Source organism: Syzygium oleosum, unplaced genomic scaffold (assembly GCF_021117445.2).
Source record: "Syzygium oleosum isolate NSW1041296 unplaced genomic scaffold, Sole_v2.1 Sole_v2.12, whole genome shotgun sequence".
Lineage (NCBI taxonomy): Eukaryota > Viridiplantae > Streptophyta > Magnoliopsida > Myrtales > Myrtaceae > Syzygium > Syzygium oleosum.
The window spans coordinates 4,548,210-4,572,688 of record NW_026607496.1 but is presented as its reverse complement, the minus strand read 5'-3'; the positions used below and the strand labels follow the sequence as shown (position 1 = coordinate 4,572,688).

The 24,479-nt window shown below is 41.2% G+C and overlaps 2 protein-coding genes across 5 annotated transcripts; one reads left to right on the top strand and one right to left on the bottom strand.

Annotated features, from left to right (window-relative positions):
• Positions 1–357: 357 nt before the first annotated feature.
• LOC115672294 (pyruvate decarboxylase 1) lies at positions 358–3,366 on the top strand. Its single transcript, XM_030594069.2, has 6 exons — positions 358–904; positions 1,251–1,414; positions 1,506–2,156; positions 2,258–2,375; positions 2,687–2,875; positions 2,969–3,366. The coding sequence occupies exons 1-6, from the start codon at positions 389–391 to the stop codon at positions 3,137–3,139; spliced, it is 1,809 nt and encodes a 602-aa protein (XP_030449929.1). The 5' UTR covers positions 358–388; the 3' UTR covers positions 3,140–3,366.
• Positions 3,367–9,717: 6,351 nt separating this feature from the next.
• On the bottom strand, positions 9,718–16,323 carry LOC115672172 (kinetochore-associated protein KNL-2 homolog). Of its 4 annotated transcripts, none has more exons than XM_030593941.2 (13): positions 15,781–16,319; positions 15,612–15,700; positions 14,803–14,959; positions 14,312–14,438; positions 13,676–13,792; positions 13,306–13,527; positions 12,956–13,072; positions 12,562–12,783; positions 12,362–12,441; positions 11,549–11,594; positions 10,833–10,891; positions 10,472–10,523; positions 9,718–10,025 (listed from the first exon to the last, which is right to left on the bottom strand). In XM_030593941.2, the coding sequence occupies exons 1-13, from the start codon at positions 15,850–15,852 to the stop codon at positions 9,979–9,981; spliced, it is 1,407 nt and encodes a 468-aa protein (XP_030449801.1). In that variant the 5' UTR covers positions 15,853–16,319; the 3' UTR covers positions 9,718–9,978. The 4 variants fall into 4 exon arrangements, with proteins under 4 accessions (XP_030449801.1, XP_030449802.1, XP_056172258.1 ...); XM_030593942.2 differs by having other exon boundaries at positions 9,718–9,929; positions 15,781–16,318; XM_056316283.1 differs by lacking the exon at positions 12,956–13,072 and having other exon boundaries at positions 15,781–16,323.
• Between the last annotated feature and the right edge of the window lie 8,156 nt (positions 16,324–24,479).

Sequence of the window (24,479 nt, the reverse complement as noted above, 5' to 3'; positions counted from 1 at the left end):
AGGAAATCATCCTCAATCCCATGAATCATCATATCATCAAAACCTTTCTCTCTCCTCCCACTGCTTTCAACGGTAATTGACCCCTTTCTTTCTCTCTCCTCCGGCCATTGTATCTTCCTCCTCCTCCCTCCTCTCTCTCTCTCTCTCTCTCTCTCTCTCTAGCTCGCTCGCATATATATAAAGACTCCCATTTTTAGCCCCACTCTTCACACACCCACACACGCACACGCACAGAGAAGAAACTCGAGAAGCTCCCTCGGACAACCTCTATTGCAATCCCTCGCTTCACCTTCGCCTTCACCTTCTCCCTCCATCTCCCCCGCCCCCCTCCTCCTCTCCGCTCTCGCCAACCTCCTCCTCCTCCGGCTCCGGCTCCGGCTCCGACGCCATGGACACCAAGATCGGGGCCCTCAACTCCTGCAAGCCCCCCTCGAGCGACGTCGGCTCCGCCCCCAAAGGCGCCGCCGCGGCCATCCAGGGCCCTGCCCCGGTCGGCTCCCCGGACGCCACCATGGGCCGCCACATCGCCCGCCGCCTCGTCCAGATCGGCATCACCGACGTCTTCTCCGTCCCCGGCGACTTCAACCTCACGCTCCTCGACCACCTCATCGCCGAGCCGGGGCTCAACCTCGTCGGCTGCTGCAACGAGCTCAACGCCGGGTACGCCGCCGACGGGTACGCCCGCGCGCGCGGGGTCGGGGCCTGCGTCGTGACGTTCACCGTCGGCGGGCTCAGCGTGCTCAACGCCATCGCCGGGGCGTACAGCGAGAACCTGCCGGTGGTCTGCATCGTCGGCGGGCCCAACTCCAACGACTACGGGACCAACAGGATACTTCACCACACCATTGGGTTGCCTGATTTCAGCCAAGAGCTTAGGTGTTATCAGACTGTCACTTGTTTTCAGGTATCTCTTCGGTTAGTCTTTTTCTAACGTTCTTTTTGCTGATACTCATTTTTTATTTGGATCAGATCTTTGTCTGAGGAAAGATGCATATGTTAAACTAGAAATATTGCTTAGAATACTTTCTGGGTTTTGTCTTATTATAGTGCTTGTTGTGTTTTTGGATCTCAGAGTTGGTGGTGGGTCTGTTCTGTGAGATTATTATAATCTACCGATGGCTGCTTTAGTAGTGTGCAGCTGGAGTCGCTGCTGGGGTTTTTGTTTAGATTGTTGTCACAGGGGTATATATGTTTAAGTGCAGATTGAACGAAACTGATTTGTTAATTGTTTCGGTTTCGCCTTTTTGTAGGCCGTGGTGAATAACTTGGAAGATGCGCACGAACTGATCGATACCGCGATCTCGACCGCTCTGAAAGAAAGCAAGCCCGTTTACATAAGCATAAGCTGCAACTTGCCCGCCATACCTCACCCGACTTTCAGTCGCGAGCCGGTTCCATTTGCGCTCTCTCCCACGTAGTACTCCGTCCGTTCAATCAGTTGAGTCTATTTACTGTATTAGATTGTGATTAGAGTGATGTGATTGATTAAATATTTATTGGTACAGATTGACTAATCCGATGGGATTGGAAGCTGCAGTAGAGGCAGCTGCAGAGTTCTTGAACAAGGCGGTCAAGCCGGTAATGGTGGGTGGCCCGAAACTCCGGGTTGCAAAGGCTTGTGATGCCTTTGTCGAGCTAGCCGATGCCTCTGGCTATGCTGTAGCCGTGATGCCATCGGCTAAAGGGCTCGTGCCCGAGCACCATCCCCACTTCATCGGGACTTACTGGGGTGCGGTGAGCACTGCATTCTGTGCCGAGATTGTGGAATCCGCAGATGCCTTCTTGTTTGCTGGGCCCATTTTCAATGACTACAGCTCCGTTGGGTATTCCCTCCTTCTCAAGAAGGAGAAGGCCATTATTTTGCAGCCTGATAGGGTTGTGATTGGAAATGGACCCTCTTTTGGTTGTATTCTGATGAAGGATTTCCTTAAAGCACTCACGAAGCGGCTTAAGCAGAATCCCACTGCTTATGAGAATTATCATAGGATTTATGTTCCGGATGGACATCCATTGAAGTGTGAACCCAAGGAGCCCTTGAGGGTGAATGTCCTGTTCAAGCACATACAGGACATGCTGTCTAGTGAATCAGCTGTGATTGCCGAGACTGGAGACTCTTGGTTCAACTGCCAGAAGCTGAAATTACCGAGAGGCTGCGGGTATGTGGGTGTAGTTGTATGGATTAGGTCCCTTGTCTGTAACTTTATGATCTGGATCTACTGAAGAAAACAAACTGAAATAGTTCGAATGGGGAATGCAGGTATGAGTTCCAAATGCAGTACGGATCTATTGGATGGTCTGTCGGTGCAACTCTTGGGTATGCACAGGCAGTGCCAGAGAAGAGACTCATTTCATGCATTGGAGATGGTAGCTTCCAGGTATGGAATGGTTTCTGATATCTGTTATATTGCTAAGCACATTCGAACGAGCCATTATGAATGACGTCGTTATGCATAGAGCTCCTGTCAAGAAGATACCACTAGCTTTGCAAGCTCAACCTACAAACATGCTAGTAATCCTGTTAAGCAGTTTGCATAGGTGAAGAGTTTTGTCATACAATGCTAGTCATGCACTGACCTTATTCATTTCCCTCCCTTTTTCTACTAAATTTGATTATGTTAATCCTGTTGTTTTAATTGAATGTGAGAGATGAATAATGAAAAATTCGTGGGCGATTTTTGCACTCTAGGTAACTGCCCAAGATGTGTCAACCATGCTGCGATGTGGGCAGAAGACCATCATCTTCCTGATAAACAATGGCGGCTACACCATTGAAGTTGAGATCCATGATGGTCCCTACAATGTGATCAAGAACTGGAACTACACTGGCCTGGTGGAAGCAATTCACAACGGCGAGGGCAAGTGCTGGACAGCAAAAGTAAGTCGCTTGTACACAAGTTACAGTTGCGACGATTTGCCCGTTCAAGAAATCCCTCCATAGCAAAATAACAAAATTCGCTCATGTTTGCAGGTTTTCTACGAGCAGGAGCTTATCGAAGCGATTCAGATGGCGACAGGGCCCAAGAAGGATTGCTTGTGCTTCATAGAGGTGATAGTTCACAAGGACGACACCAGCAAAGAGCTTCTGGAATGGGGTACCCGTGTCTCGGTCGCCAATAGTCGTCCTCCCAATCCTCAGTAGATCTCGGTGCCAATAGTCGTCCTCCCATTCCTCAGTAGAAGCCTTGATTCTCATCAGTATGTTGCTTCAAGTACTTTGTCCTGTGGATGAAAACAGAGCCATCTTCTCGAGTAATGCCGCGATTCCTGCAATGATTACTCCGCTTTTTGCAAAGAAAATAATCATGTCTCCTGGTTGGTGATTTTGATAATATCTGTTGACCATCGGCTTCGGGTCAACATCCTAAACATGAGGAAGGAACGACTGCAAACGTCATAGGTTATTGTTGTCGTGGGCTTGGAGTGGGGACCTCCATGAATGCATGCATTGCCTCAAATCTTTCTTCGATTGGTATGGTTTGGTATGGTTAGACCGCGCATGGAATCCATTCTGCTCCAGAAATCAAATTCTTGCCAGAAATTGATTTTTGGAATTCTTGCAAGAAATTGGTTTTTGTTTGATAAAACATGACTAATTCTGTTTCAGAAATTGATTTCTGGAAAAGAAATCTGTTTGATGAAACAGAAGGAAATTTTTGCTTTTGGAGGTGCCCAAAAATTTAAATTTCACTCAAAATTGGTAGTTACAGGCATTTTAAGCCATTCTGTGAAGTTTTAAAATTTTTTATTTTTGATTTTTTTTGGGCACCATGAAAAATTTAAAAATTTTTTTATTTTTGATTTTTTTTGGGCACCATGAAAAATTTAAATTTAACTCAAAGTGGGTGGCCACGGGTATTCTAAGCTATTGTATGAAGTTTTGAAAGTTCTTTATTTTTTGATTTTTTTTGGGCACCTCAAAAAATTTAAATTTCACTCAAAGTAGGTGGTCGCAGGTATTCTAAGCAATACTGTGAAATTTTAAATTTTTTGTTTTTTAAATTTTTTTTTGGGCACCTCAAAAAATTTAAATTTCACTTAAAGTGGGTGGCTACAGGTATTCTAAGCCATTCTGTGAAATTTTTATTTTTTATTTTTTTAATTTTTTTGGGCACTTCAAAAAATTTAAATTTCACTCAAAGTAGGTAACCATGAGAATTGTAAGGCATTCTATGAAGTTTTGAAATTTTTGATTTTTTAATTTTTTTGGGCACCTAAAAAAATTTAAATTTCACTCAAAGTGGGTGGCCACAAGTATTCTAAGCCATTCTGTGAAGTTTTGAAATTCTTGATTTTTTGATTTTTTTCGGGTACCTAAAAAAATTTAAATTTCACTTAAAGTGGGTGGTCACAAGTATTCTAAACTATTATGTAAAATTTTTTATTTTTTGATTTTTTTTGGGCACCTCAAAAATTTAAATTTCACTCAAAGTGGATGGTCGCATGTATTCTAAGCCATTATATAAAATTTCGAAATTTTGAAATTTTTAATTTTTTTTGGGCACCTAAAAAAAATTAAATTTCACTCAAAGTGGGTGGTAGCTACACTTATTCTAAGCCATTCTGTGAATTTTTTTTTTATTTTTTTTTGGCACCTCAAAAAATTTAAATTTCACTCAAAGTGAATGGCCACAGGTATTCTAAGCAATTCTGTACAATTTTGAAATATTTGATTTTTTAATTTTTTTGGGCACCTAAAAAAATTAAAATTTCACGCAAAGTGGATGGCAACAGGTATTCTAAGTCATTCTGTGAAATTTTGAAAATTTTGATTTCTTGTAAAGAAGGAAATTTGGGCTAGAATGCATTCTGGAAGAGAGAAGATACAAAAATTAGCTTCTCTTTTTTGGGCCAAAACTCATTCCGAAGCAAAAAAAAGAATGAAGTTTTACCAAATACGTTTTTATTCCCGAATGCAAAAATTGCTCCAGAATGCATTTCGGAAATATTTTAACAAATGCGTTTTTGTTCCGGAATGTATTCTGGAGCAGAATTTCTGCTCTAGAATGGATTCCATGCGCGCCCTTGTTCTCCAAGTTGTCGGCAATTGGAAACATGCGAAAACGTTCAAAATTAAGCCCCTCTTCTTGTAATAATATAAAAAGGAAAACTCCGCTTTTGAGCTCGGGGACGGGAGTTTTAGCTTATAGCTTGGACACTTTACTTCGAGATACAAAGTTTTTTTTGGGGGCCGAAAGGAAAACCACGGTTCGAGTCAAGTGGTTCCATATCGGATGTCAACATTGATTAGGCCCCCAACCTCGAAAGATGATAGATGGGTCGAAAGGAAAAGCACGGTTCAAGTTAAGGGGTTCCATATTGAACGTCGACATTGATTAGGTCCCGACCTTGAAAGATGATTGACGGTGTCCGGGCGAAACGTGCCTCACATGGCACGTAACACGCCCACCGGCTTTTATCCTGATTATTAACAGGGCCAAGCTAATATCCAGCTCTTTTGCCTTGGTCACTCGAGCATTTGATGGAGACATCACAAGCATGCCTCGATCAACCATGGATTTCAATAATAGCCGCGCCTAAGTTGGCTCTCGCTCACATGCAAGTCCGGATACTTGTGGGGGCGGCTACGAATTGGATCATAGCCTTTGCTCAGTCCTGTCCTTCTCGGGTCGAAATCCACTTCCCACTTAGTCCGGTCCCTTCAACAGCACTGGAAACGACTTCGATGGTGAGATCTGTCTCCCCACGAAGGCAATGATGGACTTGTTTGAATAATAAACAGCCCTTTTTTTTTTTGGCCCTTTTTAATCTCATTTATAGTGATTATCTTAAGTACGGAAAGAACTGTTAAAAGAAAAAAATAGAGTTACACCAGCTAGAAGAGATTGTCACATAAGTAATTTTCTTTTATAAATGTACAATTTGCCAACTTTTATCATGTGACTAAGACAATAACTGTAATATCATCGGCGATGAAATGTTTAATATAACTTTACCCATGTTAGATCATCCTACATAAATTTTGCCCATTAGCAGAAAAAAATTTAGTGTTCACTCTGGTGGATCTTTCTCCAAAACTGCAAGTGCTCGATGCCCACCTGCCTCAATTACTTAAATTTTTATCACCAAATCAATCATTTGGCCAAAAATTCGATCCGATCGGTGGCTGATTCAGTGGGTTGAGCAGTTGAATCTGGTCACTGCGGGAATTGACCAGACCATGGTTCGGTTCCCAATCCAACCAGTTGAACTGGTCGGTCCGATCTCGATTTGAAAACACTGGGGACAAGGGCCACGGGGACGGCACGGTCACCCCTTTTGTTCCTTTCTTTTTGTTTTTTTAATTTTCACTTGTGTTTGTTTATTTTTTAATTATTTCAAAATTTTTAGACGTAGCATTAAAAACCGGCGTGGTTTTGTGTTTGAGAAAGTTTTGTCATGAGACTTGCTGCTGCATAAGATTGAAAAACGACAAAAACGTGGATTTTCCCCTCGGTCTAATAAAAAAAAAATCTTCAACTTTAGGTCCAGTCTTAGTTTTACCTCAACTTTTTTTCACCTCATAAAAAACTTTTAACTTTTGGTCCAATCCCAATACTACCCTAAACCTTTTTACGTCTCATAAAAAGGCATTAATTTAGGTTCAGTCCCAATTCTACTCTAAACTTTTTTTGACTCATAATAAAGCACAAACTTTTAGTCGAGTCTCATATCTACTTCTGTTAAAACTTTGTCCAAAATCACCCTTAGTGATGTGGCATTTTCATGTCATTACTCTAGTTTTTTCCAAATTTTAGATTCAAGAAGATGTCTCTTGAAGATGAATTTCCACGTCAGTTCAAATGACGTCTTCTTGGATCTGAAATTTGGATAAAAATTAGAGCAATTAGGGTTGGTCTTCTTTAATTGCTCTTACTCTTATGAGAGTTCTCCTTCCATCTCGCTCGGGGATCTTAATTTTGCGCTCAGTATTCAATATCTCATGCACGGGAGTCTTCCTTCTCTTTCGAGAGTCTTCCGTCTCTTGCGGTCAGAGAGCTTATGCTTCGGATGGTTGAACAACTCATGCTCTCAGTTGTCAAGAGAAATTTTGAACGGAGGATTAACGGGGGCATATTTGAGATTTGAGACTTAAGTAAAAGTTGATAGTTTTTTATGAGACAAAAAAAGTTTAGGGTGGATTGGGACTAAACTTAAAGTTTTGGATTTTTTATGGAACAAAAAAAATTTAAGGTAGAATTGGGATTAGACTTAAAGTTGAGATTTTTTTTTTGGGCATTTAGTCTCTACGACATTTTAAAAGAAATCCTATTTCCTTTAGCTTCAAAATTCAAAATCAAACTTTAATTTAATGAAAAACACCCTAAACATTTGGGAAAATTTCAATTTGGTACCAAAAGTGGAGTCATTTTCTCAAAAAGGAGTCCAAAGTGAACAAAGTGTCAAATAAGGAAATGAAGTGCCTAATCAGTCTCAAATAGGGGCCCGAAGTGCCCAATTAGTCTCAAATAAGAGCCTGGGTTCGCCGGCTGGTCAAATTTTCACCGGCCGGCGAGCACGTCACTGTTCCGGCGATCGGAACAAGGGCAATTTCTTCTTTTGCTTTTTTTTTTTTTTTTTTCTCTTTTCCTTTTCCTTTTCTTCTTTTTTTTTTTTTTTCTCTTTTCCCTCCGCCGGCCATAGTCGGGGCCGGTGGAGGTGGCTGGCCTCAGGCAGAGGCCACCCTCGCTTGGGCTAGGCGGGCAAGGGTTGCCCTCGCCGGATCTGGCGAGGGTCGCCCTCGCCCGCCCAACCCAGGCATCGGGCGGCCCTCGCCCGACGCCGGCGAGGGAAACCCAAGGTCGGTCCTCGCCAGATCCGGTGAGGCTCGCCCTCGCCTGGGCTGGGCGGGCTAGGGCGACCCTCGCCAGAGGGCAGCCTCCGCCTAAGGCCGGCCACCTCCGCCGGCCCCAGCTATGGCCGGCGGAGGGAAAAGAGAAAAAAAAGAAGAAGAAGAAAAGGAAAAGGAAAAGAGAAAAAAAAAAGTAAAAGACAAAATTGCCTCTGTTTCAATCGTCGGAACAGTGACGTGCTCACCGGCCGATGAGAATTTGACCGGCCGGCGAACCCAGGCCCTTATTTGAGACTAATTGGGCACTTCGGGCCCCTATTTGAGACTGATTGGGCACTTCATACCCTTATTTGATACTTTGTCCACTTTGAACCTCTTTTTGAGAAAATGACCCCACTTTGGGTATCAAATTGAAATTTTCCCTAAACATTTTGAGAATAAATCATTTTGAGGAATTTTTTATATTTTTATATTTTTTCCATTTGTAACCAATATGTCATTTTTGGTTTCGATGGTAAATGAATGTTTATTGGTGATTGGCTCAATTTGAAACCAAACAAAACTTGATTACAATTTGCACTTCGACAGACAGTTTTATATTCTGTGAAGGGAGTTATGTCCCCAATACCACAAATTGTGGTTGGTATAATCTGACTTTTTAAACTGGTATTAATGCTACGTTTGTTTCCATGGCCCATGCCTCCATTAACGCACGGTTACCTGTGGCATCTACGGCGTCAGTCCGAGGTCGCGATGCCAAGGCGACCTTTGCGACCTTAAATCGAGAGATCGAGGGAGAGAACTAGGTCTCTTGGCAGGACCTTCGTGGCAAGATCCTCCACAAGGAGTCGGTGGCAGCAGATGGCCGAGTGTTCGGTGTGGTCGCGACGGCAGGCGGGTGTATGTGGCAGCCAAACCTAGGCGGCTGGTGTTTGGAATTTGTGGTTAGGGCTTGTGCGTTTGGAGTGTGTAAGAAGGGCTGTGTAATATGGGAACGAGCGAATATTGTACTAAGATGTCCAATATTGCTAAAGCGAGGTATGAAACTTATAATTTTGAAATTAGAGGTCTGTTTTCGATATCTAGATGAGAGTTCATGTATATTTTTCGTATTTTTCGTTAATGAGTTATTCTAAAAATACTACATTTTGTTTCATTTCCATTTCTATCAATGATTCTTTGAAATGAAAGAGAGTCATACACGCTCGCGCTCATCGTCACTGCTTCTTGCACAAAAATTCGGGTTGGATGCAAGTTTTGATGCAAATTACAGATGATATAAGGGGAAGAAGAGCAAAATACACTAGGAATATTTCACTCTTTGATGCATCATATGGAAAAATAACAAAATGGCAGACACACTAACCAGGTGGTTGATTAAGTGCTCCAGACTGGATTCACAAGCCAAAGATCACATGTTCAATTCCACACTTTATTTTCGGTCTCAGAAACCTCGCTTAGCCTGCTAAAGATGGGCCTGTGCTTATATGTATCACCAATCTCGACCTTCCCCACTCGCACGTGATGGTGCTGCGGTGACCGACTCCGCCAATGATTAAATCAAACATTCAAGCAACGGGTGAGAAAAATACCAACTCTGTCCAAACCCTTTTTCGCGAGCGAAAAGAATGTGTGCAAAGCTGGTGAAATTGAGGATAGAATCAAGCCAATAAATGGAAACAAGGAAGCATCCTCGCAAGAAGTTACACAATCGCCCAATCTCGTACGCACTCTATGCTTATAAAAGTCAGTGAGATTGGGGTGACGCTTTTGATCTTATTTGAACATTAGTCATATTTACTAAGCATATCTTCTCAATTTGTGTATAGTATGTTCATAATGGTTCTTCAAGCTTGGCTACCCCCAAAACCAAGACTTTAACCACGCCTCCAATCCGTCCCAAAATGTCAATCATCGAAAACAAGAAAGCCAAACAAATCATAGCACAGAGGTTTGATTCTCTGCATCAGTATTGACTCAAAAGACAACATTGTTTAGAAGAAAGCCCCAAACGACGGCGTTACCGGTTTGGTTAGTGCATCAAACTTGAAGAAAAGCTGTCATGGTATGTAATATATACAGCTTGCTCACAAGCATCGAGAAATCGAAAAGAACTCCACCTGCTTAGGCACGTTCTAATCTGCAAAATCATGGCAAAAGAACTAAGTTGACTTTCATCCAAGAATTGCTTACACCGATGCAGGCTCAATCTCTAATCCAGATGAATTTGTCGAACCTGGCATCATATCTATTTTATCAGCAGCATGGTGTATGCGTCAGGGAGAAAAACTAAAAAAAGAAACAAACTAGACTTCCTACTCGACTAGATTGGACAAAGGAGAGCGTTTCAATATTGACACTACGCATTTCTATCCATTCTTCAAAAGACATTATCCATTTGATCTGATACAGAAGATAATTTTACCAAGGACCTGGAAGAGCCGTTGGACTGGGAATAAAAACAAAAAGAACATGCTATTTCTCACGGGAACGGTGAAGCCTTCTTGTGCATAAGATCATAAATATGATTAGAGGAAGGTCATATCAGGACATGATAGGTCAATATGCAAAATAAGCATCACTAAAACAGTGTCATTAAAAAAAACCATTTCATTCGACCATTTGGGAAGGGAAGTAGCTAAAGTAACATATATTCACATTACAAAATTTGAGGAGACAAACCATCATCTGAAATCAAACTCGGGCCTTCTAGGACTCCAGCGACTCCACGGTCCTAAATAAAAGTAAAATGAGAAAGTCAACAAATCTTAGTTAACTTTAAACGGCAACCAATACAATTGTACTGAATATGCAGATATAAGAAGTTCATCCACATTTTGACGACACGATGGAAGAAGATTTTAAGGTGACTTTGCAGCAAAAAATTCCATAACTGCAGTAGCAGTTTCCTTAAATTCATGGGTATGAATTGGTTGCTTGAACCACTATGCCAACTCAGGGCTGGTACCATAATAGAAAGGACAAACCATACTTACTAGAAAACATAACATGAAATTGCAGAAATTATAAAGATACTACATACCTGTGCATAAACTGCCACTTGGTTTCGCCAGAATTCTAACCTGGGCAAAAGTATTCTTCCTACAAAACACGCAGGACGAAGCGAACCACGAGCCTTTCAAAATGGCAATATATGATTTAGAAGTAGTAAAGACCATTTTGGTAAGGCAAAAATGTGTCTCACAAAAATTATATTTAAAAATGTGGAAAATCTTTGAATATTGATTGAAATGCTCGCTTCATGCAGGCCTAAGAGGATGCTGATGGTGACCACCACTCAAATACTTCAAAGCATTGACAAATGCATATATAACTAAGAGTATGGGACCAGCCAATGATTTGGGAGTAGTAGTAACCATTTTCAGAAGGAAAAATGTGATTCACAAAAGGTGTATTTAAATTGAGAAAATCCTTCGCTATTGATTGAATGCTTGCTAAATGCAGGCCCAACTGATACAGGATAAAGATTGTGACAACTGGAATTCTTCCCATAGAAGTGGATCCATCATTCCAAAGCATGTTCTCATTTAAACTGGTGATATGTATTCAGGTATGTACAATGCTTAAATATTGATTGAAATGATAATTCCATTTCCTTAACTTCATTTAAGTTATAAAAAGTAGGTTTTAAGGCATATAACGGGATCTAAAAACTAATACATGCTTATTCTAAATCCATAAGTCCTAAACAGCAAATTGTAGATCTTGAACAGAAATATGGTCTGATGGCCTACTCACCAGATCTAGAACGTTTGAAAGAATCTGGAGATGTGAGGGAACTTCCCTAAACAAGCAGGAAACAAAGTAAGAAGGCATTAGACCAAACAAGTGCCCATATATATATGCAAATAAAATAGGAGCATGATGATGGCAGATGCACTTGTGGGTATGGACAGAAGATCACCATATAAAGGCATACAAATACCAAACTTATACTATAATGGTAAACATATAAACTGATAAGAAAGGCAGACAAAGACTGCCCCAAGTTCAAATGAGTAATGACTAACTAGATTCCTATCTACTTCTCCCCACAGATCACACATACATATAGGCTGACAAGTCAAGTATTAGGATGTTTTAGGTGCTATATTTTACCCCCCTTCAAAAGCTTTTTGATTAGTTTGGAGTATTTCATAGCTTTAAATGTTGTGTCAAAACAGTGAGTTGAATTGCAAGGCTAAGGTCTGGGAGGAAAAGGCAATGACAAGGAGTGAGAAAATATATCCAGGAAAATGTGGCCAAAGGCATCAAAATATAATCACATGCCACTGTTAAAAAAGCTTGTAGGTAAAACTATAAAATTTCAGCAATCTATCCCGATTGACAAGATAATCATTTTTATGACACTTCTCCTCAATTCGAAAATCAATCTAAGGGGCATTTCAAAGTATTACCAATCCACGTTCACTAAAACCCCACTGCACAGTTCTCAATATTGTATAGGGAAACTGAGAATGTTTGATATTGTAAAGGTGAAGCAGCAAAACAAGAAACTCTCGCTAAACCACTCGAACATTATTGACAGAATCAGACACTGAGAGAACTTACTTGGGAGCCTGTAGGAGTTTTAAACACAGTTGGTTCCCCACAAAAATTATTTTTATTAACATTGCCTTTTCCCTTCCCACCTGCAATGCTAACTCGTTAGATAACTGTCAAACTAGAAATAAAATGTTTCGACTCCCAAACTTACTAGCAATTATCAAAAGACATCGTATGCAATCGAAACACCAAAACTGTTTCAATACCTGTCTTTTGAGGAGAGTACACTTTAGACTCATCAACAGCTGCAGAAAGACGACTATCTTGTGTTCCTTCTACTTCAGCACCAAGAAGATTTGGGTCCATCATAGCAAGGCGACTTTTGGTATTTTGAGGAGAAAAATCATTTGGAGCTTGTGCATCATGCTTATTTTCAGTAGCATCCCTCTCGTATTTTCTTGAACTTCTTCGATCCAGGCCAGAGCTGTCTGCATTCCATAGAAGTTAAAATGTTGAAAAGTCACTGAAGATAAATAACCGTGGGGTAATTGTAACTTTTTAACTTAAAATGTTATTGGAACCTTGAAATACATTTCAAGGATAAAAGTTTCTCCTAAATGTACTCTCCTTACTTCGAGCAAACTAGACATGCATGTATACCTCTTGAACTTGATAAAGCAAAAGATTTGCTTCCCGATCTAGTAACTCTTCTGCTTGTAACAATAGTTGCATTCCTCAATGAGTTATCTTCATCTACTTTACCTATTCTCTTCCCACCTACAAATGTTTAGGGCATCAGCAAACTGAAACAATCTTCCCAGAATTCCTATAATGACAACTACAAATTAGATTACCATCTTAGACAAGGTATAAATAAATAAAAATGTTCTATATATTGATTTGCAATAAGTAACACTTCAACTATATCAACAGATGCTTAACTATTATTACTGCAAATCCCTGATTAATAGTCATCACACGCCGTTTAAACACCAAATCCATTTCAGCACCTGTCTTTTGAGGAGAGTACAGTTTAGACTCATCCACAGCTGTGGATAGATGATTTTCTCGTGTTCCTTCAACTTCCATATTAGGAAAATCTGGGTCCATACTAGTGAGGTCACTTTTAGCATTTTCAGTAGAAAAATCATCCTGAAGCTGTGCATCATGCTTATTTTCATTAGTATCCCTCTTGCATTTGTCTGAACTTCTTTGATCCGGGCCACAATAGTCTGCAATCCATAGCAGCAGTCAGTGAATATAACAACTGGCCAGCAGTATAATATTTTAACTTCCGGTGATATGAAAACCTAGAAGTAGCATTTTATGATGGAAATTTCTATTGCCGTTAATTCAGGCAAAGTAGACATGCATGTATACCTCTTGAACCTGATAAAGCAGAAGTTTTGCTTCCCGATCTGGTAACTCTTTTGATGGTAACAATAGGTGCATTCCTAATCGAGTTATCTTCACGTATTTCACTTTTTCTATTCCCACCTGCAAATGGTCAGGAGGACATCAGCAAACTAAAACAATCTCCCCAGACTTCCTAGCAATGACAACTGCAAATTTGATTGTCATCTCAAGCAAAGTATAAATAAACAAGAATGTTCTGCACAATGATTTGCAATAAGAAAGTGCTTCAACCACATCAACAGGTGTACAAAGATAATCTTGAAATCCCTTCAATGCCAAATTTTGAAGCATTGGATCCACATTACTGCAGCATATCTCAGCATTTTGGAGAACAGACATTGTTAAGTTGTACATTGTGCTTATTTACTATTGCCTATATTGTATTTTCCTGGAGTTCTTTCACCCAAACTAAGGTTCCTATCTCCTGTCAGTCAAGTGGAGACATCCAAAACACAACAAGTTGGAGCACAATAAACATCAAACAAGTCTAAAATTTCTAGTTGAGAAGGTACAAACATGTTGAAGCAACATGTCATCACGTAAAACCATACGCCCTAACATATGAAAGTTAATTTATGCAAACTCGTGTTGCTTATATACCTCTCGATGTTGATAAATCAAATGATTCCTTTCCCGGTGTCGTAACTATCTTCGCTTCTTTCTCCAAGCATTTTGAAGCACAATCTTCCCAATGAAGAGGAAATCCAAACACAAAATGCTTGAAAATCTACAAAGAGCACAAATTTTGAATCTAACATATGAAATTGCAATGAGATGACATAATCAAATAGTAAGATGACTGCACAAAGGACAAACAAGTCTCCAATCCATTCAAACATTTTTCCCCTAAAACAACTAAAGTTCAGCATTAAAAGCGGATTTGAGAGCGGCTCATAACAACTTGCTCAGAATCCTTCCGCATTTGTAAACAGGTCACCATGTGATGACCTTTCTACTTTTCTTTTGTTTTGAACCCGAGCACTTTTAACAACAATTGATATTTGCCCATGTCAAGTTTTCCATGGTCAAGGTCCGAGAGCTCAAACTAGAGTGGGATGGTAAAGCAGGAAAATGGCAACAGACTCACAAACCTCAGATGAGAAGCCACTTTCTGTAGTGCGCGACTTATTTATCAATCCAGACACCACAACACAAACACCATCGGCTGTTTCAAGAGTTGAAAAATCATATCTTTTGGTGATCGGAGCCGATTTGAACACCCGAACCACTTGCTGAACAGATTGTTGCCTGAAGTAAAAAGTCCTCTGAGCTCATGGAATTGCTACACCACAAAAATAAAGTAAATGCCAACAAAGAAGTCTCATTGAGAGCATAAGTCACGCGGACAACAATGACTACCTGAAGATGTAGTCCTAGTTAATAGAGGGGTGGCAACTTTCTACATGACACAATAAGATGACTCAAACAACGAGTCAACTTGGATAGGAGAAACCCAAATGAAAGAACCCGAATACAACCAACTCAAAACAGACATGGCTCGACATATTCTGGGAGACTTTTCCAGAATAAATAAACAATTTATCATCATATTGCACCAGCTTTGTAATATTCAGCCAATGACTTGAACAACCGACACGAACATGATCACGACGATACGACACAAATCCCCAGGTCCCACTAGTTATCTTGCCGGCTACATTTTACAAAACAAGTGCAGACATGAAAGGCCAGGGTTGTATTCGTCTCAATTAAAAGCGAGCTTTTCGATGGATCAGTGTCTAAAGGATCACATTTTCCGATGTTCGGCCCAAATTGACTAAGATTTCTCCCAAAAAGAACCGCTGAACTACTGGAAAGCTTCGTTTTTTCCCCCCTCAAAGGCGAAAAATTTACACACGAACGGGAAGATGAACCCTAGCAGATCATTGTCGACGCTTACTTGGGCGAAGCGAAGCCAGAAACAGCCAGCGTTTTCTCCGGAGAACCATCCGCAGCAGCTTGGGTCAACCACCAATCGTAGAGACAAACCTGCTCGACGAAACGCAAGGAAGAAAACTCAGGAGAAGTCGGAAGAGAGAGAGAGCGAGCGAGAGAGTTTGAGCACTTACTGTTTTCCTGAAGCGAGACGCCGAGAAGTCATCGTCGCCGGGGGATCTCGAAGGGTCGGAGCTCGACGCCATGGAAGCGAAGCGGAGCGACCGTTACCTGGTACTGCGCAGTTTCACCAGACCATGATACGGATTTCCTCTCTTCTTTTTTTATATATTTATTTTTTCACTTTTTATAAATTTATTATTTTATTCAATTGCTTCCATCCGAAAATGAATAAATTAAGATTGCTTCGTGTACGGCTTTTTTTTCTCGTTCGTCGGTACCGTCACCGAGAACGAACAGAAAGCGAACACGAGAGAGTCGAGCGGCGGCGGCGGCGGCGGCGGACGAAAGCCTACGGGCGGCGGTCGGCGGCGTTCGGCGACATCGGGAAGATGATGAGAAAGCGAGAAAAAAGCTTTCGAGGAAATTCCTCCGGCTCCCGTTCTCCGCGAAAAGCCCACGGACGGCGGTCGGCGGCGTTCGACGGCGTCGGGTAGACGATGAGCAAGCGAGAAAAAGGCTTTTGAGGAAATTCCTTCGACTCGTGTTCGTTCTCCGAGAGCAGAAATCTTCTCGGAGGATTCTATCAGCTCTTCCGTCCCCCCGCTCGTGTTCCTCGGATGGCCCGGCAACCGGAGGTCCGACGACGGTCGATGACGATCGGAGCTGATGGATTCCGACGCCGATTAGCGGTGGCGAAGCTTCTGGAACGTAGAGAAGATCGATCGACGCCGTGTGTGTGTGTGTTTTTTTTTTGTCCTTTTTGATATTTTTCTTTTCGCGCCCTTTTTTATTCTCGGAAAATAAAGAAGAAGAAGAAGTCAGGGGAAAAAAAGAAACGGAGCAGGGCCTTGAGGATTGTGGGCTCTCTTTTATGGGCTATATTTTTTCTTTGGGCTGCTGGGTTCAAGTGATGCTGATGGGCTGCGCTTATGTACTTTTTTTCTTTTTTGTCAAAATGGGCATAAAGCCTTCTTATTCATTTTTTTATTGGTTATTTTTATTGTTTTATTACCCAAAAAAAAATGCATGTTTGACTTTTTTTTTTTGCTAGAAATTAAACTTTATATTGCAAACAAAGCAATTACAAAAAGGAAGCATTACCTACATTAGAGCGAAATATAAAAGAAGACTCTACTAGTACAATATTTTAAACTCTAGCAGGGAGATCATGGTAAAGAAAAGAGGATTTGGTGCCTATATGATTGGAGGCCCAATTTGCAAGTGCATGAGCAGCTCCATTCTTGGATCTACGGGTCCAGTCCAAGCTCCAACCTGGATTGTGCTGAAATTGAAAGCGAGAATCTGCAACGAAAGGTTGAATACTCCAAGGGCAAAGACCCTTTTGTTGGATGGCATCAATTAAGACTTTACAATCGCTTTCAAAGATCGCTTTTCGAATGCCCAGGGACTAAGCATAATTGCAGGCGAGAAGGAGAGCTGCTGCTTCCACTTCCAAAGGCGAGTTCCAACGACCTCTCCTTGTCCAAGCTTGGACTACTAATCCGCTAGCCGATCGTGCAATGATACCTATGGCTCCTTTGTTATCTTTCCACGCACCATCTACATTAAAATGAGCTCTTGATCTGACGGTGGGAGCCAAATGTCTATTCCTACTCCAATTGAATCGGCTTCTAGACTTGGTGCGACTGTGTTTTCTTCCTTGAACTTGTTCGAGAATTCCATGAACTCCTGTAAAACCAACTTAATTGCTTGGGAAGGATTTGGAATAGCTTGATCATGTAAAATGGAATTCCTATAAAATCACATTCTAGTACATAGAATCGCTGCATAGAGAGTGAAGAGTTTGCAATCGAATCCCATTATCTCTGCAATTCGTCCTGGGTCAAGGAAGTGGTTTATCATTTCCTTTGGTGATGTGAAGTTCCAAACATATGAGATGATACCCCATGGGCTCTGTCTCCATAAAATCTGGGCCAAAGGGCATGCTGTGAATAGATGGACAAGAGTTTCTTCTGAATTTCCACACAACGGGCATGAAGGGTCTGGAATGTTTGACTTATTGGCAAGAATTCGGGTGTCAACAACACTCTCGACATACCATTCTCGGAGACATCGAGTGCCATGAGATTCACCATCTATCCCACCACTTGCAATGGGCATCGGGCCTGTCAATGCATTTTCTGCGATGAACAAGTCCTATGGAGAGTGAAGAGAGGCCAAATACTGAACCGCTGATCATTGCCCTTTTCTGGTCCTAGAAGGTTTGTACCGAAACTTAGAAGCTGCAAGTTCCGCAGGCCTCCCAATTTGGTGATATTGACCCCGAAAAAGTATTTAGGACACCGTCTATTGTGCACCAGTTCGGTAGCATTTGCTATAGAGTTGGGGATTGGCCCGAAAAACTGATTACCACCAATATAAAAGGCTTGGAGTTTTGGGAGAGTGAGAAATAAATCTGACGGAGGAACCCCGCTTAAATTGTTGAAAGCCGCCGAGAACAGTATGATTGAAGAAATATCATACAGAGAAGTGGGAATTGGGCCGAGAGGTTATTTATCGAAAGCTGAAGGAATGTCAATTTGAAGAGCTGGCCAAATTCTTAGGAAGTGCTTCCCTCTAAAAGATTGTCCACAATATAAATGCGATAAAGAGAAGACGAGAGATTCCCGAGAGAAGGTGGGATTTTGCCTGTAAGTTGATTCGCAGATAGGCCTATTCTGGTTAGCTTCAGAAGATAACTAAGTGCATCGGGAATCGACCCGCTAAGGTCATCGCCACTTAGATTTATGGTCGAAAGATTTACGCAACGAGGGAGATTTTTCGGCAGTCCTCCTACGGAAGAATTGTTCACCAGGCTAAAAGAGTCTGAAGTCTAAACAGGCGGCCCATTTCTTCGGGATGTGTCCCGTGGAAGCCATTGTCGGTTGAGAGTTTGGAGGAATTAAAGGTTTCCTAATTGAGAAGACAGCGAGAACCTATCAATCGAAGGGATGAAAGATTAAGCGCAATCGCTCTCTGATGATTTTTGCTACATTGTAACACTAGACTGGTCATAGAAGAGGATGAAGTTGTTCCATGAGGTGTCACAAGGAGAGCCTTGGGACCTAACCTACAACTATCGACAAATTATGGATAGTTGGGGATACATGCTTAGTCTTTTTAATTTACAGAGATAAATACTTATGTAGAAAAGCAAGGTTTCTATAGTCAACAACCAAAGATTGAGAAATGATGGTTGTTGTTAGACTTTGTTACAATATTATATATCTTATTGGCTTCGGATTTGTAACCAGTGAGCTCAGTGGGCTGAAAAAAAGGGAAAAAAAAATCATTTCAGCACTTTCACTAATTGTTGGCTTTCTTGATAGAGAGAAGAAAGCTGAAAAACCTTAATATTTATTCACAATAGCATCCCTACATTTGTCCAGTCACATAGTTTCTATATGAAAAGTTTACAAAAGCACAAAACAAGTATTTCTCCCATTAAAGCTATCACAATTAGTGTTCATGTAGCCGAGCATCATATGGCGATGTCTGGCTAAAGGAGATAGGAAACGTGGTGTTGAAGACATTTGTGGACAACTAATGTTAAAGACAAAAAAAAAATCCACTTACCAAGTCTAATTTAATAGGAACCAGACAAGAGAGAACATTAACTTCAAACAAGTTACAATTAACAGTAAATCGGATAGCTTCAGAGTTACAAAAAAATTACATCATAAAGGATGAATGCTAAAAGTTTTTTTGGCTTGTAATGCTTAAGAGAAATAAACAATCGCATGATATAGCAAATGCGATATTTCTATTCGTTTTCCTCTATATGTTGAACTGTTATAGGTAGGAGAACTCCAAACCAATATTTCCATCATTCGAATCTCGCAAAAAGAAAAGAATGATCAGCAATTCTGGAATACAATCTTATAACTTCTGGACTGATTTCACAACTCCGAACAAATTTGTCAGTTGAACCTGTTTAAATTCAATTCAACAAAGGAAAAGAAGCGCAGAACCAAAATCAGAAAGCCTGTCTTAGAACATCAAGAATTGTGAATTGTCCAATGACATAGGAAGCATAGAGATGTACAAAATAGTAGTCAACAACAAAAGTTTGGCAAAGAAATGTTGATATGTAGTGCAGCGAATACAACATTGGAAGAATAAAACACTGTTTTAATAATAATCAGTCACAATATCCGCAAAATATCTATATAGAAAAAAAAAAACCTATGTAAATTGAGTACTAACTAGCTCAAAGAGGAGTACAAATACAACGACCCTAAGTACTTGCATCTCAATAATGAAAATTGAACATTAAATGCATAAATAGGAAAAACCCTCCAATAAACAAACACATCTTTCATTTCAATTGGCTCGCCACCTAACTTGCGCTTGCATTAGCCTCTCTTCTAGCTAAAATCCATTCTACCGATTATCGAAGACCCGTTTTAAGAAAAACATCATGTAATGTTGAAATAATAAAATTTGGAATTGATGTTCTAATATTTCTTGAAGGATTGCATAATATTTATAGACCCTTTAAATAACTTGAACAATTAAAAATTATCTTGAAAACAAGCAACAATAAGTAAACATAATTTCCTAGATAATAATTTCCAAGACTCCAAGTCTCTAGATAATAATTGCAAGAATCCAATTCACAAGATGAGCTTGGATTACAAAAAATCTTTTTTATTTCCAACAGCCTCCCTTAAATCGAGCTCATCTTGACCATGCCGATCATTCTCTTGAGTTTAAGGAAGGAGTCCGTCTTCAACGGCTTAGTAAACATGTCAGCCACTTGGTCTTCCAACTTGCAAAACTGTAACATAATCTCCTCGGACTTCACTAGATCTCGAATGAAATGATACTTTATATCAATGTGCTTGCTTCTTCCATGAAAGACTGGATTCTTTGCAAGGGCAATTGCTGACTTATTATCACAATTAATCACGGTTGGATGCTCCTGCTTATGACGTAATTCAGCAAACATCAAACGTAGCCAAACTGCTTGAGTAGCACAATAAGCCGCTGCTATGTATTCCGCTTCCGCATTGGACAAGGCAACCACCTGTTGCTTCTTCGAGGACCAAGAAAAAATTCCATTTCCTAAAGAGAAAACATAACCAGAAGTACTCTTCCTTTCTTCAATATCACCTCTCCAATCACCGTCTGTATATCCCACAAGCTGAAAATCATTAGAAACAGTGTAGAATATACCATCATCCATAGTACCTTTAATATACCGTAGAATTTTTTTAATCGCCTGAAGTGTGATTGTCTAGGAGTCTCCATAAATCTGCTTACCATCCCAACACTATAAACAAGATCTGGCCGAGTAGAAGTCAAATATCGTAGACTCCCGACTAGCCTCTTGAAATATGTGGGATCAACTTCGGAGCCACTTCCATCTTTTGTCAACTTCAATCTTTCCTCGATTGGAGTGCTAATTGGTTTACAAGTAGCCATCTTGAAACGCTCAAAAATATCCTTGGCATACTTTTGTTGACAAATAAAAATACCATCCTTCGATTGTGTAACTTCAAGGCCGAGAAAATAATACACGAGACCCATGTCCGCCATCTCAAACTCACGAGTCATGGCCTCCCTGAAGTCAGAAATCATCTCTTGACAATTCCGGTAAATATGAGATCATCAACATATAAGCAAACAATGAGCATCTCACCGTTCAAGCCAATATTCACATATAAAGTATGCTCATAAAGACATCGGTTAAAACCATGATTCATGAAATAAGAATCAATTTTGGTATACCATGCTCACGGTGCTTGCTTGAGACCGTAAAGAGCTTTCTTCAATTTGTAGACAAAACCCTCTTGTCCTTTCTTGACATACCCCTCGGGTTAATCCACATACACCTCCTCCTCAAGTACGCCATTGAGAAATGCGGACTTGACATCCATTTGGTGTATTTTCAAACGTCTTTGAGCAGCCAAAGCAAAGATCACGCGAGTAGTATCCATTCTTGCAACCGGAGCAAATACCTCAAAATAATCAATCCCGGTGTTTGTTTGTAACCCTTGACTACAAGACGAGCCTTCAACCGATCAACATCACCATTAGGCTTGTACTTGGTCTTGTAGACCCATTTCATGCCGATGGACTTCTTGCCTTCTAGAAGAGAAGTGAGGTCCCACGTATCATTTTTCTCAATCGCATATATCTCATCATCCATAGCACGAACCCAACCATCATCTTGGGAAGCCTCCTTAAAGTTTGTCGGATCACAATCTGCAAAGAGAGCAAAATTAATAATTTCTTCATCAGAGGGATCATCATCATTGGACAAAACACAATCACTCAAACAAGTCGGTAAAACTCGTTCTCGCCGTGGACGTGAGGATGTTTCAGCAGAATTCGATTGAGTCTCTGCTACCGGATCAGGTTGCACCGATGCCGCTACTAGTTCAAATTGACTATCTGAATCGGGTTGAACCGACTTCTCCTCGTCCAGGACAAAGTGAAACTGCTTCTTCTCCTCCGTGCTCCAAGTCCACTCACCTTCCTCATCAAAGGTGATATCTCGACTGATAACCATCTTCTTTGTTACCGGATTATACAATCGATAACCCTTGGTCTCATTATAGTAACCAAGGAAGATGCACTTCTCACTCTTCCCATCAAGCTTCTTGCGAAGCTCATTTGGCACATGGGCATAAGCAATACATTCGAACACGCGAAGATGCTGAACTGCAGGGGTTTGACCACTCCACACCTCTGCCAGAGTCTTGAACTCAAGACCTTTAGTAGGACACCGATTCAACAAGTAAACAGTACAAGCAACCGCCTCCGCCCAGAAATGCTTAGGCAATTGTTTGGAACAAAGCATGGTACAAACCATATCAACAATAGTGCGATTTTTTCTCTTCGCTGCTCTGTTCTGGTGAGGAGTATACCGTGATGTCAATTGATGCTTGATGCCGCACGGTTTGAAGAAGCCATCACCAACCAAATATTCTGTGCCACGATCAGTTCGGAGAATCCGAATTTGGTGCCCACTTTGTTTTTCTACATAGGCTTTGAACTCCTTGAAAGCATCAATGGCGTCGGACTTGTGCTTCAAGAAATAAACCCATGTTTTCCGGCTAAAGTCGTCGATGAAGGTAACAAAATACTTGTACCCTCGATTTGACAATTCACCGAGCGGTCCGCAGAGATCGAAGTGCACTAAGTCCAACGGCTTTGAAGCTCTCCATGATTGTCCCGAAGGGAAGCCTTCTTTGCATTTTTTTCCAATAACACATGGTTGACATCCTTCGAAGAAGAAATTTCGGATAGTCCACGGAATCTTGCACCGTGGCACTAAAACACGAGGTAGCATAATTAATATACAAAGGAAAAAGTCGATTTCTAGCCATTTTTACCTTCACAATCAACCCTTCTTTGCCATCATGTATCGTGCAAAGCTCATCCTTAATGGTCATGTGATAGCCTCGCTTGGACAATCGTCCCATGCTTAGGAGATTTCTCGAAGACCAGGAACATAATGAACGTCGGAAATGCTTTGAACCGACCCATCCTTCGCCTTGATTTTAATTGTCCCCATTCCCATGATAGGAACTTTGGCATTATTCCCTCACCTCATCTCCGAACAAAAGGTGTCATCAAGTTTTGAGAATAATTCCTTCTCGCCGCACATGTGATTGCTATATCCGGTGTCTAAGTACCAAACGTTCTTCTGGTTTTCCATCGCAGCATCACACGTGAATAAAAGAGCATTGTCATGCTCATCGTCGCTATCAACAAATCTTGCTACCTTGGCATGAAACTTTTGATCACCAATCTTCTTGCTTCGACAATCAGATTGGTAATGCCCATACTTTTTACAATTAAAACACTGAATATGGGACTTATCTTTTTGTTGTCCAGAATGCTTCTCTTGCCACTTTTTATCTTTCCTTTGATTAGAAAGTTTCTTCTTTTCATCGGGCAACACCAACTGGCTTTGTAGAGCTTCCTCTACTGTCTTGGATTTCTCCTTGAGTCGCTGTTCGTGCATTTGTAGAGAGCCCATCAACTCATCAACGGTCAAAATAGAGATATCCCGAGACTCTTCAATGGAAGTCACAATATATTCGAACTGCAAAGTTAGCGTCCGAAGAATCTTCTCAACGATATGTTGGTCACCAATAGTCTCACCATTGGCGGGAAAAGTGCAAAAAAAAATCCTAAACCTTTTGTATTTGTGCCAATTTAGTCCTAAACCTTTTTTTGGAGTCAATTCAGTCCTAAACCTTTTTATGATGTCAATTCAGTCCTAAACCTTTTGCATTGATGCCAATTCAGTCCTAAATCTTTTGTTTTTGTGCCAATTCAATCCTTCCGGTCAATTTTGGCCAGATTTTGCTGACGTGGACGCCGGCCGGCTGGCAACCGATCACCGATGCTGACGTGGACAACTTAAATAATATTTTAATATTTTTTGAATATTTATTTATTTATTTATTTTCTTTTATTTTCCCCCTCCCTTCCCTCATTCCTTCAGCCGGTCGCCGGACCGGCGACCGACCAGAGGCTAGAATTTGGCGCTGGCGAGGCTTGCCCACGCCGGCCACTGGCGAGGTCGTGCCTCGCCCAGCCGCCGGCGAGGCTCGCCCTTGCCATGGCTAGGCGAGGCTCGAGCCCTTGCTGGAGGCCGCTGGGGAGGGCTCGAGCCTCGCCATGGCTGGGCGAGGTTTGACCTCGCTGGATTTGGTGAGGTCGAGCCTCGCCGGCAGCTGGCATGACCTTG